The sequence below is a fragment of the Boleophthalmus pectinirostris genome, unplaced genomic scaffold, assembly GCF_026225935.1.
Source record: "Boleophthalmus pectinirostris isolate CB_2022bp ecotype Guang Dong unplaced genomic scaffold, ASM2622593v1 HiC_scaffold_16, whole genome shotgun sequence".
NCBI classification, from domain to species: domain Eukaryota; kingdom Metazoa; phylum Chordata; class Actinopteri; order Gobiiformes; family Gobiidae; genus Boleophthalmus; species Boleophthalmus pectinirostris.
In genome coordinates, this window is record NW_026571095.1 from 9,671,658 (window position 1) to 9,688,658 (window position 17,001).

At 39.6% G+C, this 17,001-nt stretch overlaps 1 protein-coding gene across 1 annotated transcript in view; it reads right to left on the reverse strand.

Annotated features, from left to right (window-relative positions):
• Window positions 1–3,247: 3,247 nt before the first annotated feature.
• sntg1 (syntrophin, gamma 1) overlaps window positions 3,248–17,001 on the reverse strand; it is a 187,396-nt gene continuing 173,642 nt past the window's right edge. Inside the window, exons 17-18 of the mRNA XM_055151904.1 lie at window positions 6,119–6,229; window positions 3,248–3,430 (exon numbers count right to left, since the gene is read on the reverse strand). Coding sequence (XP_055007879.1) covers window positions 3,248–3,430; window positions 6,119–6,229 — 294 coding nt within the window. The remainder of the gene's footprint in view (window positions 3,431–6,118; window positions 6,230–17,001) is intronic.

Sequence of the window (17,001 nt, forward strand, 5' to 3'; positions counted from 1 at the left end):
CTGTTGCACCGCACACGCCAAGTACTGAACCCTGACTAAACCAGGACTGATCCAAGGCCTGAACCAGGACTAAACCAGGACTGATCCAAGGCCTGAACCAGGACTAAACCAGGACTGATCCAAAGCCTGAACCAGGACTAAACCAGGAAAGATCCCAGGACTGAACCAGGAGGACTAAACTAGGACTAAACCAGGACTAAACCAGGACTAGTTCCAGGCCTGAACCAAGAGGACTGAACCAGGACTAAACCAGGCCTGACCCAGGCCTGAACCAAGAGGACTGAACCAAGAGGACTGAACCAGGACTAAACCAGGAGGACTAAACCAGGACTAAACCAGGAGGAATAAACCAGGACTAAACCAGGAGGACTAAACCAGGACTAAACCAGGACTGATCCCATGATTGAACCAGGACTGAACCAGGACTGAACCAGGACTAAACCAGGACTGAACCAGGACTAAACCAGGACTAAACCAGGGCTAAACCAGGGCTAAACCAGAACTAATCCAGGACTGAACCAGGACAAAACCAAAATTGGACCAGAACTAAACCAGGACTGAACCAGGACTAAACCAGGACTGAACCAGGACTAAACCAGGACTAAACCAGGGCTAAACCAGGGCTAAACCAGGGCTAAACCAGAACTAATCCAGGACTGAACCAGGACAAAACCAAAATTGGACCAGAACTAAACCAGGACTGAACCAGGACTAAACCAGGACTAAACCAGGACTAAACCAGGGCTAAACCAGGGCTAAACCAGAACTAACCCAGGACTAAACCAAAATTGGACCAGAACTAAACCAGGACAACACCAGATCAAAATAGGTTTTTGATTAATCATTAACATTTTTATATTAAAATTCTCATCATTATTATTACTTTTACTAATCTGCACAGAGGTATGTTGATGATGCATACATGTGTGAAATAGTTGGCAAAACAAAACCTGGGTCAGTTAGGAGCACTGCAAAAAAAAAAAAAAAAAAAAAACGTGGCTTTGACACTCCCAAACTCATGTTATCTGAGATTGCCATTTTTGGTCCAAAACGACAGATCGTTCAGCCCTGACTCCAGGTATATTTTTGAGGAGGTAAGAACATTGTAACATGACTAAAAGCTCACAAGAGTCAATTTTGCGTGAACTATGGCCTTTAAAGAACATTGGCTGTATTATGTGTTCATTCAGATCACTTTCAAAAGCAAAAATCCATTTGCTCTGGCTCTTGGATGTCAATAATAATGCTCTTATAAGAAAAACCATGATACATCACATTAATCTGACCATATATAGTAGAATGATTTTCCTCTGTGGTTTTGCTCTGAGGGGGTTTTAGGTCTAAACTGCTTTTACACACCAACACCTTTTGATTTAAACAGACCACATTTTACAGCGTATTGTCACATCAGCACCTTTTATGCCTTACCTCTGTTCACAAATGTCAATAAAGTTCTCCAGCTGACATGGTTTCTCAAGCACGGCACTGATTTTTTTTTACAAATTACACTTGAGAGCTTTTAGAAATATCTGTAAAGATACTAGATTATTTAAATTTATTTTATTTTTTTTTACCTAATGGGGACTACAACTGATCAGTTATAATCCAGGTGACACACAACAAGAAATGTTATGATGGCTCTTTAAAGGAGAGTTTTGAATACTTAGTGCTAAACTATAACATATGCTGATCATAATATTACATTATGTAAGTCACAAATTTAATCTAAAATTGCTCAATAATAGAAATTGCACCATTGACTTCCTGTAAAAAATCCAGAATTGATAAACCCCATCTCTTCATTGTACCAGTTGACCCCAGCAATGTAGCTTTTGGATTTTAATGTACATGTTTTTCATTTTTATTAACATTGTACAAAATATTATGTAACACTTGAAAGAAAAATGTTTAAATAAATGCGCCTTATTATAGGGAAGTGAGTGGAGACTAGCCAGGCTGGCACCACCTAGTGCCTCCGCTCAATTTAATTTCTCTCCAGTGACTAGGTCAGGAATCAGAATACACTAGACAGTTCGCAAAAACCCTGGAAATGCGAGTTCAGGCATCAGCCAGTCAGCGAAGAGCAATACATTCTGTGTTGGCAACGATTCCCGAGAACAAGGGTTTAAAGCCGGAACAAACAGAATGTTTGGTGAATTTCATCAAGGGGGAAGATGTTATTGCCCTTCTTTCTATGGGATTTAGGAAAATCTTAGTTAGTCCCATTAGTGGCACATCACATGTGTCAAGATCAAATAGTAGCGACTGGTTAAATTAAAAAAGTACCTGCCTGCTGTAAAGCGAATGAATCCTAATGCTGCAAGGACAGACAGTTTCTACAAAGTGAAACCGACTCATGAATCTGGCTAGGTGGAGACAAGGGGTAGGTGAAAATTTTTTGAGCTTTTAAGCCACAGATGCAGAACAATACAAGATTATTATGTCAATCAGAATACAACTTTGAGTAATGTAAAGGTCCTGCATTACACAAAATCGATTCTTGTGATCTTAAAAATGTTATAATGTTGTTACCTCTTCAAAAACATACCCAGAGTTGTGTTTTTTTCATTCACATATATTTGAGTAACCCTTTATTATTATTCTGTCTGCATCTCCAAAGCTCAAAATGCTCTGTTCCACCTTGTGATGTCATGAAGCAGGTATGTTTGTGACGTGGAAACAACATTTTAACCTAGATCAGAAAATAGCTCAATATAAGCCCTGTAACGATGAGAGGAAACCCATTATAACGTGGTTAAAATCTCATAAAAGCTGATTTAGCATAATATGTCCCCTTTCAAATTGTACAAGTAAAATCTCACTCTGGGCCCATTCATTTTCTTTTATAGGTATCATTTGACTGCATTGAGTAGTTTACCTTGAGTACCTGAAATAATTAAACCATCTCGTAAGCATCCACACATATCCTCTGCGGTAATTCAAGTGATAAACAGCATGTGGAAAAAATAGTTTGTGAAGGTCTACATAGAAAAGCTGACAGAGGAGAGGAGAAACTGCATTGACTTGTGGTGAATGTATCAAGATAAAGTTATATTTGACTTAAAAACATGTGCACATTTGTGTCCATAGTTTCTTTTATAAGATCTAGAAGTCTTTTGCAAAAGTCTTTACAGTTTTAAAAGCGAGCTCCCATGTGTAGTCCTTCAAAGTCGTATCTCCCACGATCCTGACTTCACAGAGCCTGACTTGTTTGACTTGGTTAGAGGTCCGTACAGAGTAGCTCCTGTCAAGTGACGTATTTCAGTTTGGGAGGTTGGGAGTTGCAGGAAATCCCGGACAGCGAGGCTATCCCGGTGGCGGTGGCGTTGGCCTGGCTCTCCACGAACATGGGGTCCAGACAGGCGACTTTGGCAGCGAAGAAAGCGTGGATGCAGTGGAGCACGGCGAATAGGTTTGAGAACTCCAGCTCCTGAGAGGGGTAAGATAAAAAGTTAAAGGAGCACTGAGTAACTTTTCTGGTGGAGTGTCTGTCAAATGCGTTTCTCCATGGAGATGTTATTGCTTTGTCTGGGATGTTTCACAGTATGGCATTAAACCTTTCTATCTATGGGCGACGGTAGCTCAGTTGGTAGAGCGATTAGAATCCTGCTCTCAACATCAACATAATTGGTTGATGACTAGGGGTGTGCAAAAATATCGATATATTGTATCGTTTAATGTGACGATACAGTATCAATATCGTGGGCTGCTGTATCGATATATCACCAAGAGGATTTTTAGGTGTGTTTTACTAAATTATTTTGTTACAGTGCTACAGTTTTGTTGCTTGTGGAGTGAAAGGAAACTCATTTATGCGACACATTTGACATTTCTACTGTTTTGATGATTAAAATGTTTGTGTTTCATATGAACTTTGGACAAGAAGTGATTTAACAAAGACTTTTAGTATCACAGCCATGATTTAGCCTTTATTTTTTATTGAACCGTATCGAATTGATTTGAAATATATCGTATCGAATCGAAAGTGCACTGTATCGAGATATGTATCGTATCATGGCCTGTGTATCGAGATATGTATCGTATCGGCAACTTCTTAATGATACCCAGCCCTATTGATGACCCACAGGTTAAAGGTGTGATTCTAGCTCCCATCTCCTATAGATGAATGCCGTTGTGTCCTCGGGCAAGACACTTAACCCACGTTACCCCCATTGTCTGCGTACACTGGTATATGTTTGCTCTCTGGTCTTCCCAAAAAGTGTATTTCAGGTTTGCAATTATTACAAAATTCAGCAGCACGTGTCCTGACGAGGACCAGAGGGCGGGACCACATTACACCGGTTTTAAAATCACTGCATTGGCTCCCTGTGAGTTTCAGGATCGATTTTAAAGTTCTTTTACTGGTCTTTAAATGTCTTAATGGTCTTGGGCCCTCTTATCTTTCAGAACTGCTTGTACCCTATGAACCCTCGCGGTCCCTGCGCTCCTCCGGCAGCAGGCTCCTGCTCATTCCCAAAGTCAGGACACACACTCACGGAGAGAGGCGTCTTTTCAGTATTATGGCCCCCGTCTATGGAACTGCCTGCCGGAGGAGCTCAGGGCTGCAGAGAACGTTCATGTTTTTAAGAGCAGGCTCAAGACCCACCTTTTTAGCTTAGCTTTTGATTAAATTCTTATACTTTTACCTGTTTCTATTGTACACATTTTAGTATATTTATTTATTTTAGGCATATTTTTTAGGATTTCCAGTGTTTCCTCTGTAGGAGCCTCTGCATCGGGAGCGGAGGTCGGCTGTGGCTGCCGGGTTCTGTCCCGTGGGCTCCTGGTGGAGGGTTGGTGCTTGGGCTTCATCTCTCCCCTGGACTCCTGTGGTGGTTCCTGGTGGTGGTGGACGACTCTCTGCTCCCTGATGTAGACGGCTCCTCTGATGATGTTTTCTCAACTGGTTCGCCTGTATTCAGCCTCACATTTTACTATAGGGGATTTTATGTATTTTACTATCTTAGGGCGTGTGTGTGTGTGTGTGTGTGTGTGTGTGTGTGTGTGTGTGTGTGTGTGTGTGCGAGTGGGTGTGCGTGTCTGGGTTGTTTGGTTGTGTGGAGTTGGGCAGGTGTGGGGTTGGATAAGTGGGTGGGTGGATGGAAATGCGGGATTGTTTTTAATCACTGTAAAGCACTTTGTGTTACGTTTTTGTATGAAAAGCGCTTTATAAATAAAGTTTGATTGATTGATTGATTGAATTCTGAACTGTGTGTGGTTCTTTGGTGGAAAAGCTCTCTATAAAGATGTGACTATTTACTATCTTCATCGAGACCAAACCGGACCAAGTTACAGGTCAGATCTGTGGAAAGGCAACCCTGCTCATAGTCAGAATTAGGTATTTTTGAGCTATAAATAATAAAAAAATAACTGTAGGAACTGAAGGAAGTCTGGGAGTCCCTGCTTAGACCGCCGCCCCCGCGACCCGGCCCCGGATAAGCAGAAGAAAAAGGATGGATGGAGGTAGAGCTGTTGATCATATCATACTGTGGAACATTCCAGAGCAGAGCAATGACGTATCCATAGACACAAACAAGCAGGTGACGGATCCCCAACCCAAAGGTTTTATAGCACATTTAAAGGAAAGCTCAGAACCTCCAGAATTCACTCACTGAGCTATTCAGATTATAAAGAGAGTCATTTGGGGTTTATTTCCAACTGGTTTTAGGAACTGGCAACTCAAATGATAGAAAAGTGATCATCCTGGTATTTGACTGCATAATCCTCACGGGAACCAAAACATATTATTACATACATGTCCAATCAGGAATTCATCGGCATTGCAGTTGTTATCAGTCAGTTGGACGCTAGAGGAGAGGTGAGCTGGGTTAAAAGTCTTGCCCAAGGACACAACAAGACATCTGTGGGAGCTTGGAATGCACCTCCGACCTGTAGGCCAGTGAATCTGACCGCTCAATCAATAAAGTTTATGTTGAGAGCAGGATTCATACCGTCAACAAACGCTCTACCAACTGATCTTCTGTCACCCCTGCCTTTTGATTTGAACATGTCTCTGCGGACAGAGGTCATGTTTACAAAGTTTAAAATCGAACTCTTACATACTGTCTCTTTCAATCAATGGGAATGTAGATCTTGTTTTTTGTTGAGGTGGGTTTACCTTTGCTTCGATCGATTTGGAGTCCTGGTTTTGGAACAGAAACTTGATCTTGCTTTTGCCATCGTCCGATGAGCCTTTGAGCTGAGAGAACTTGTATCTCCAGAGTACTGCCTGAAATTATAAAAAGATCATTATTAGCTTTTCATACATACAGTCATCGTGCAAGACTTTACTACAGAGAACCAAGACTGCAGAGAGACTGACACACAGACACATACAGTAGCAGCCAGCCTCACTAAACCAGAACTAAACCAAAAGTAAACCAGGACTAAACCAGGTGTAAACAAGGACTAAACCAGAACTAAACCAGGACGAAACCAGGATTAAACCAAGACTAAAGCAGGGCAGCCAGCATCAGGACTAAACCAAGACTAAACTAGAACTAAACCAGGAGTAAACAAGGACTAAACCAGAACGAAACCAGGATTTAACCAGGACTAAACCAGGACTTAACCAGGACTAAACTAGAATTAAACCAGGACTAAACCAGAACTAAACCAGGGCAAAACCAGGATTAAAGCAAGACTAAAGCAGGGCAGCCAGCATCAGGACTAAACCAGGACTAAACCAGAACTAAACCAGGAATAAAAGCAAAACAGGGCAGCCAGCATCAGGACTTAACCAGGACTAAACTAGAACTAAACCAGGAGTAAACAAAGACTAAACCAGAACTAAACCAGGAGGAAACCAGGATAAAAGCAAGACTAAAGCAGGGCAGCCAGCATCAGGACTAAACCAGGACTAAACCAGGACTAAACCAGGACTAAAAGCAAAGCAGGGCAGCCAGCATCAGGACTTAACCAGGACTAAACTGGAACTAAACCAGGAGTAAACAGACTAAACCAGAACTAAACCAGGACGAAACCAGGATAAAAGCAAGACTAAAGCAGGGCAGCCAGCATCAGGACTAAACCAGGACTAAACCAGGACTAAACCAGGACTAAACCAGGACTAGACCAGGACTAGACCAGGCCTAGACCAGGACTAAACAAGAACTAAACCAGGATTAAAGCAAGACTAAAGCAGGCAGCCAGCATCAGGACTAAACCAGGACTAAACCAGGACTAGACCAGGACAGACTAAACAAGAACTAAACCAGGATTAAAGCAAGACTAAAGCAGGGCAGCCAGCATCAGGACTAAACCAGGACTAAACCAGGACTAGACCAGGACTAAACAAGAACTAAACCAGGATTAAAGCAAGACTAAAGCAGGGCAGCCAGCATCAGGACTAAACCAGGACTAGACCAGGACTAAACCAGGATTAGACCAGGACTAAACCAAAACTACACCAGGACTACACCAGGACTAAACTAAAACTAAACCAGGCCTAAAGCAGGACTAAAGCAGGACTAAAGCAGGACTAAAGCAGGACTAAAGCAGGGCAGCCAGCATCAGGACTAAACTACACCGCCCGCTTCCATAGCAGCTTCTTCCACACCACAGTCAGGCTGATTGCCAAAGTGAAGTATTGATTATTACTGATAGTGTTTTTTTTTTTTTTTTTACTACTAGCCACCTCATGATTTCGTACAATATATAGTACCATGTGCGCTATACAGTATTATGATCAATATACTTATACAATATACACTGGATCTATGTTTAAATCAGTGTACTAGTTTACTATGAAAAAATATTGAAACAAATCAGCAGACGTATGCATAAGGAGACGTACAGAAATCTATGAAAAGAATGTGACAACTCAATTTCAGATTCAATACTTTCTCTCGCCTTCAAATTGCTCAATATTACACATTTCTTTATTAAAAACAAGTTGAAGTAGAGCTAACAAAGTCATCATTTTCTGAAGATACTCCCAAGGCTATCATGTCCAATATTGTTCCATCTTGCCATTAGAAAAATAAAAGTAAGCTGTACTTAAATAGCACAGAAAATACATGGCATCAGCACAGACTCTTGTAAAAGTTTATTTTGGCTGATTCGTCCTCGTGTGACAGCGGTGAATAATTCATGTTCGGGGTCCGTGTGGGTTTACTGAGAAATGGGGCACGTCAGCAGATCAAGCTCATTGTGGTCGCAAGCAAAAATACCACACGTTAAAGGGTCACTGTGTAACTTTTCTGGTGGAGGGTCCGTCACCAGCTTCTTTCTATGGACATATTGCCTGGAATGTTCCACAGTATGGCATTATGCTTACTCATTTAACACTTATTTATCTTAGGTGACACCACGGGGCCAAGTTTCATCTCAGATCTGTGGAGAGGCAAGCCCACTCATACAAAGAATCAGAGAAGGGATCAAGTTGTTGTTTTGCAAGTCTCAAGTAAGTCTCAAGTCTTTGACCTCAAGTCCAAGTCAAGTCCCAAATCAAACACATGCATGTCCCAGTCGGGTCTCGAATCACTGGCCCATAAGTCCAAGTCAAGTCTAAGTCGTCTGCTTTGAGCTTCAAGTAATTTCAAGTCTTTAGATTTTTGCAATTTATTTGAATTTTAAGCCAAATTGTACTTAAAAAGTCATGGTATATTTATATAAGAGTTGTAGAAATGCTAATTTTTCCTTTTTAAATGTCTTGTCAAGATCTTACTGTGAATTATTACAGTCAGAATAGAAAGAATTAAGATTAAAAGTGCTTAATAACAGCTGACTGAGTTGAGCACTGAAATGGAAGGATCATGTGCGGTTCTTATTGTTTCACTGTATTGTACTGTATATACTGTGTTGTACTGTATTGTTCTGAATATTACTGTAGTACATTTAAGGATACCACATCACAGTACTTCAGTTAAATCCAAAGTAACAAACATAAAAGTGGGAGGGACATGTTTCGGTTTGTTCCTGTAAAATTCAGCACCACATTTATTAACTGTAAGGAAAAAAGTATTTTCTTAAAACATATTTTTTTTAAGAAAAGCATCAAGTCTTCTCAAGTCACAGGCCCCAAGTCCGAGTCAAGTCCCAAGTCACTGACCTTCAAGTCCAAGTTGAGTCCCAAGTCTTAGTCCATTTTATCAAGTCAATTACCAAGTCCTAAAAATAGAGACTCAAGTCTGACTCGAATCCAAGTCACGACTTGCAAGTCCCCACCTCTGGTAAGAATGCAATGTTCTTGGTCAGTACAACACATGCAAATGTAAGATGGGCACGTTTAATGCCTGCATTTTACTTTATTCACTATTGGGAAATTTAGTAAAAGAACACTATGAACCCTGATGTATTAAAACTGTGGTGATTTAATTGGTGTTCAAAATGCGTACCCATATTAAAGTCTAAAAATGTGATGGATAATTTTGAGGATTAATATGATTGAATATGACAAAAATCTCAACAGTCAAAATGTATGAAAAATGTTCAGTTAAAATTTTCAGGAAGATATGTAAATTTAATTTTTGTATTTATTTATTTTTTTGCCATATTTTTGCCAATAAAATATTTATATTGATTAAAACGAAAAAATTAAAAAAATTAATTAAAATAAATCACAATGACTAAAACTTAAATAAATGAACAGTCGCCAACCGTTTTTCAGTTACACACTCTCACTTTAAATACCAAACACATAAATCTTAAATCTTGTTTGCCTGTGTTTGCTAGTGTGTCCATTGTGTCACCATGGTAACTTCTGACCATTCGGCCATAGACATCCATTCAGAACACCCTCAGCATGATGTCACTGCACAGTATCAGTAGATTTCTTGTCAGCGGCTGGGGGATATGCACAAAACCCACAGTCATACAGACTGTCTCACACAAAGAAACAGCAGACAACTATGGCAGCTGTTGTACACAAGGCTCCGACACACACCCGGTCTGTTTAGTATGACAGAAATGCAATCATGTTTTCTTACGCTTAATTACTAAGCTATGGTCTTTTGCATAACAATATAGTGTGACTGTAAAGTGGTGGATTTGAATATCCTGAAGGGACAACACTGGAATGATATAATAAGCATGGCCTCTTTATTTAATTTGATTTTCAGAGCTTTGTTCAATTATTTTTTTTAACAACTTATTTATATTGACTCGTCTTACTTTTTCACACACAACTTAAAAGTCCTGTACCTAATTTTTATACCATGTTTTGTGCAAAATGTGTCTTGCCCCAGTACAGATATATTGTATAAGTGGCTCTTGAGGTCAAAATATGTCTACTGCGTACTGTCTGCATCTAATTAGAAAGTATTTTATTTGATAATCAGGAGGTGTGTGTTGGCATGCTAGTTGTTACGCTTACTGTCGCTGCGAGAGTTGTGAAAAGAGCACATAAACTCATCACAATGAATAGTTAGGATGTTTGGAATGCATAAGGTAAGTGAGGAATAACTCTGGACCACTGCAAAACAAAATAAACTAGTTTTATTTTCACATTTTTAAAGGGACAGTCCGGAATTTTGGACATAGGACCTGTTTCCTAGTTAGCCAGAGTGTTGGAGATGTGTGGAAACACTTTTTCACCTGTTTCAACTAGAGCCCGACCGATATATCGGTTGGCCGATATTATCGGCTGATATGGGCAACTTTAGGCATATCGGCTATCGGCTGATATGCTTGCTGATAGGGGCCGATATTTCACGTGGGCATGTTATACCTCGTTATAAAGCTTAGACTCTCTACATTCTGTTCATTTAATCCAATTTACAGACAGACAAATGTCCTAATATGTGGCTCCACATCAGTATTTATCTACGGAGTCATTTGTCTGTGTGTGTCCGTACTGACCCTGAACACACCACAGAGTGGCGTCACTCACGTGTGTTTGTTTACACCTGCAGACACAGATCCAAACACTGAGATTATATTCTTTTTACGGACAATCGGTTTGAGTCTGGATTAAAAGGACATTTATTAGTGCAGATTTGTGATGTGAGGAGGAGCCTGTATGAACGGTGAGTGTTGGAAATATGTCGACTCTGAAGCTAGTTTTTTGTCATTTGTTATGGGTTAGCTGCTGTAGCTCCCGCACATAAACAGACTGTTTTCTATTGGTCTGTTCTAAAGTGACTATATTTGGCCGTATATACTGGACCTGCACTGATATGTAAATGAGCTGTGAACAGACGTGTGAATTATGACATTTGCGCATATAATTAATTACCGCGGCGCGCACGTATTTACGGCTAAAGGCTAATAGCGCTACTTTCTTTACTAGTTATGGGTCCGTCGCGAACGAAATGACTCTTAGAACCGGCTCTTTTAAAGGGAACGACGGGAGCCTGATCCTTATTGGGAGCCGTGTTTTCTCTTTCTCTCACTTTTTTTTCTCTTCACGCCGCGTGCAGATTCGTGGTTCTGACAGCGGCAGCGGCTCAAAACGAAACTTTGAGAAATTTGCGTGTACATAGGATTAAAAAAAATAAAAATAAACGAGCATATTTGACTGTAGTTTAGCATAAAATAAATAAGTCCCGGTTTAGTCCTTTTTCAGTCCTGGTTTAGACCTGGTTCAGTCCTGATTCAGTCCTGCTTTAGACGTGCTTTAGTCCTGCTTGCAACAAAACAATCTGACTTGGGAGCCAAAAGAACCAGCAGCTTTTAGTGAGCCGAGCCAAAAGAGCCGGTTCTCTAAAAAGAACTGGAATACCCATCACTATTGTCTAGAATGTGATGCAAAAATGCCATTAAGCCAACCTACTGTCTGTAAATATGATGTAAAGAGGCAGAATAACAATAAATGTTGCCTAAATAAACTCAATTTAAAATCCACCAGAGCCAAACCTAAGTTTTTTTAAACAATTCAACATTTACAGTGAATTTTTACATCACTAAATATATCGGCGATTATATCGGCTATCGGCAGCTTCAACTTCCATTATATCGGGTTCATATCGGCCAGAGCAAAATCCATATCGGTCGGGCTCTAGTTTCAACATGGCCGACAGAGCAGTGGGGCTGGTGTGAGCAAAAGTGGAAATCTCAGTCTGTATATTATAATGCACTAAATCTGCCCAACTTCTTGCATTTTTCTGTGTACTCTGTGGATCTGTTTGGCATCTGAACTCATCAAGTTTTCCATACTTCCTTTGTTGCTCAACTAACAACATGGATTCGAAGTTGGGCCAGCCTGTAATCAACAAAACCCTGTCACTCTACAGCAATTTAAAAACAACATGCTGTCCCACTTTGACTCCAAACTCGACAAAATTCTGCAAAATTGCATGAACACAATGCAAGTGTCGCTCAAGACAGTGGGAGCCAGAGTTGATAATCTTGAGGACAGGGTTAGCTCTAATCATGATAAGTCTGGAATAGCGGGTGAAAACCTTAGAGAAACAGAACTATAATATAATGTTTGAAATAAAACTAACCTTGTATCGCATGAATCGTCGCATGTTGAGGGACTATTTTCTCAGCAGCAGCGGAATTTTACTTTGCCAGTAAGATAGGTGCTAGGTGATGTCAGTCCGCGGCTGCCAGGCTTTCTATCAGGAAGTAAAACTCACTCATTGGTTTTACTAAAATTATTCTATCAACACAGACATTCATATCGACAGTCTGGCATTAAAATTGTTTTGCTTCTGGTGTTTTGTGGAGTGGGTAAGACTGGTTTTAGTGGCAGGCTAACTATGGCCATTGACGTGCACTAGCCTAGCACCAGCGACCTCTGCAAATACAAGGACTGGATGGAATATTTAAAAAAGTGTCTCCACACGTGTCAAACACTCTGGCTCACTAGGAAATGAGGTCCTCTGTCCAAAATTCCGTATTGTCCCAGCAAAAATCTGATGCACCTTTTTAAAATCATCATTCAAGATCCAAGATGGTCCAGTCCAGTCTCTTTCTGTGTGTGTATGTGAAGTATTTAAAGGTCCACTGTGTAACTATTCTGGTGGAGGGTCCATCACCTGCTCGTTTCTATTGAGATGTTATTGGTATTAATGATATTATTATTTGACTGGACGTTCCACACTTAAGGAGACAAGCAGGTGACGCCAGCAGGCCAATGTACAGGTCAGATCTGTGGAGAGGTGACAATGCACATTTTTTCCTCTAAAAAAATATCTAAGTTTATTACCATACCGCGGAACATGGATAGATACAGATACAGGTGGCAAACCCCTTTACCATGAATGTTAAATAGTGGTTGCCCAATCAAACTGCGTCAAAAACCGCAATCCGACCAACCCAGGAACCAATTGGGGATTAGGATTAAAGATGATTAATGGAATACTTTACCTACCTACTTTACACAGCGCCGATAATTTTCTGATTTATTTTGTCGCCCTAAATCGAACCATAAAATGATCGACTCGTAACACTAGCTGAAGCAGTAATAAGTTTAGCTAGTTTAAAGCAGCCATAAGCCCTGTCAGCCTGAACTCCTTTCCACCCCTCACTCGGAGCTGTGGGAATGCGCGCAGATATGTTTTTCCTAAATCCCTTAAATCCTCCAGTTTTTCTCTTACAACACTGTATTTCCACGGATATACAGAAACAACTCCTCCGACCCGCTGACCTTTCTGTCTTCAACTCATTCTAATCTCCACCAATTATGTGCTTCCACAGACAGTTACCACGGCAACCACATATTCACTATCAACCTCCATATCGTCACGTTGTGTTGATGGTTGAAGTGTATTCTCTGACAAGTTGATGAGAAGATAATGCAAAGTCTGTGGTGTAATAAAGAATGGGGTTGTCAAAAATATCGAAAATCAAAACAAATCAATACTAAAACCAGTGCTGGGAAGTAAATAAATACATGTACTGAAAATATATAATCTGTGCCTGTTTTCTGGTATAGTGACTTTTTCAAGGAATACATGTTTGTGGTTCTTAATTTTGGCTTTGAACTGCACAGTATTACTGATAAAAAATTGAAAACACAGCTCTTACAGTACGCACATATGTGATTTTTCGTCTCCAGTTAGACATAAATTAATGCATAACAAATAATGCAACAAAAATCAAGCTGTATATTGCAGCTTGGTATAAAAGTAGTCCAAGTATTCAGAATAAAGTACTCTGACTGGACCGTGTATCAGAATATGTTACAAAATACATTTTAATGCAGGTATTGAGTAGGCATGTAACAATAACCAAAATATTGTGATATCGTATCATCAAAGTTCTCACAATAATATCGGGGACCATCACAATATATCGAATTACAAGTGTCTTTGCTTAAATTAAGACTTATGGTGCAGCAATCGCTAAAAAAAGACAGAGAACTACATAGACCATGATCCTTTGCTCCATTTCAGTGCAGACTACAAGAAAAAATAACAGTTCTAAGCCCTTTTAAGTCTTAGGTCTTGTCAAGGCATTTTAAGAGGAAAAAGTAAATTAACAGTTTTGTTCGCCTCCCCAAAATATCGCAATAAATATCGTACCGTGAGATGTATATCGTGAAAATACTGTACAGAGAGATTTGGATACTGTTACATCCCTAATCATGAGCCTCCCCACCACATCGTGAGCTTTTCCACGATATCGCAATAAATATCATACCATGAGGTTCATACCGTGACAATATCGTATCGTGAGACTTGGACATTAGATGTTACACCCCTAGTATTTAGTATTCTGTAAGCACACTGGTGAAAACTAGTATAGAAACTAGATATTCATTTGAGGTATCTCTCAGGTATTGATTCTAAAGTCACATTCACAGGAGAAATGAACCTTTCTTGACTATCTTTAGAATCATGAGATGTATCAAACAAAACTACACAGACTAGTATACGCCTCCATGGACCACTATAGCAGTGTTTCCCAAACTTTTTTTCTGGGGACCCATATTTTAAAAGTCACAAACTTTCGCAACCCAAGTCAACAGACATTATTCGTAAATCACAAAATAAAGGTGGATTTGAACATTAATGAACATTAATGAGGATATTTTACTGTTGACTGAGTGATCGTGTCTCTCTGAACAATTAGTATTACTCAAGTTTTAAGGCAGGCGTTGCAGAATTGCAACAGCTAAATGCCAATTACCTACTTACTCCACATCCATATTTTATGAGCCTTTTTTACTCAGGAGCCTTTTCTCCCATCCATGCTGATAAACATGGACGATGCAGATTGTGCAAGAACGGCTACATGCAAACGGCCTGCCAGAAGTCCAAAGTACTTTTGTGCATTACAAAGGATAAAAATTGTTTCTTGGAGTACCACACGAAAAAGTGACGTTTTGTTTTCATTGTTATGAAAAGTGATATACAAATAAAGTTAGTGTTCCTATCATTTTCAGTCTTGCAGTGTTAATTTACCACACTGGGTCAATGTTGCAAATCTGCAACATCCCAGAACGCATTGGATGTGAAGATCTCTGTCAAAAAAAAAGGTCAGGATTGTATATTATTACCCTATATGATAATTTTCCCCAAATATCAGATTTTTCCTGTTACTAAAACTTAATTTGAGCCTGAGAGGGTTAAACAATGAGAAACAGTATTTGAAGCAGCAATAAAAGGATCCATAAGTCGCCTATTTGAACATTAAATGTAGCCCATTTCTTTTTCTTTTCAGCATTCAATTCAAAACATGTCTTAACATTTCAACATTTCTAATGAGATAGTTCTGCCTGTCTGCGTTTTTGTAGTGTGTTCCAGTCTGGGTGCAGGAGGAGAACACAACACACAGATCAGGCGCAGCATTCAGTCTGTTTCTGTGCTTTATCTTCATTTTTGTGAGCACAGAAAATCTCAATTCACGCATATATGTCGTAGTGAAAGGAATAAACATAGAAACACTGGCCCTACTGAGGACAGGAGAGTCACTCGCTCTCTCATGTGTCAGAACTGTATACTGCAGACCTACATGCAGATCGTGGAACTACTGAGAAATAACACAGATGTAAGACCGCTTCATAATATTAAAAAAAGTTCTATGATTTGATGTTGAAACTGACATGTCTAAAAAAAGAGTGTTTTTATTATTATCATAGTGTCGGAAACAGTATTGCAAGTGTCATGCCAAAACTAATAATGAATAAGCTGTATTCATTCAGTATCGCACATTTGTAAGTAGTAACTATCAAGTGGTGTCAAAATATATTGCATAAAAGTTTCAAATTATCTCTCTAAAGCATCTCGTGAATGACGTTTTCATTTTGTGGTGTCAAAGTAAATTACATTCTGCGTGAACTTTCAGTGAGAATTGTGTTGACAAGCAATATAGCTGTCAATATAAAGACCTACCTTGTACCTTGTCATTACCAAAGTTATAGGTTTGCTAAGAAAATAGTAAATTAAAAATATGAAGATTTTTGAGAGAGTTGCCTGTATCATTTTAATAGAAGTCAATGTCTGTAAACCTGTCTGGAAAAATATCATTTTAACTGACAGAATACATTTACATTTTTCCAATAATACCATGCTGAAAAAGGATTAAACTCGTCGATTAAAGCTTCTATATTACACAAAATGCATCTATTCCTTTGTGTCAAAATCAAGTTTGATATTTCAGTATCGTGGCATCACTACAAAGAATAAAATTTTGATTCCTAATTCCCTTTAACTTTAGAAATCTTACCTCCCCAGTCTCCAAATGACAACTCTATCCTCAATCTTGTATTTGCTCGTCTTCCAGACAAATCACAACATGCTTTTCCCATGTTTGCCAAACGCGGCTTTAATTATGTAGTAATCCGGCTTGGGGTATTGTGAATGATTGCAGTTTACATATGGCTTGTGTACTTCCCTGAGTAAACAATACGCTGGCAACATTTGAGATGGTGCTCCTCGGGGGACATTGTTACACTAGAAAAATCCCAAATCCAGCCAAAAATCTCCCAAACAATATGGCAGAATCTGGGTCTGTCTTATCTGTGCCAGTGGACTAGTGAATTTCAGAGTGGGTAAAAGTACTGCAATTCTATATAAAGAAAATATTTAGCAGTGGCAAAGAGAGGAGTGGAGGAGCTGCGGGGCTGAGATCAGTGTCAACAGACTGAGAGCTGCAGAGTTACACAGCTGA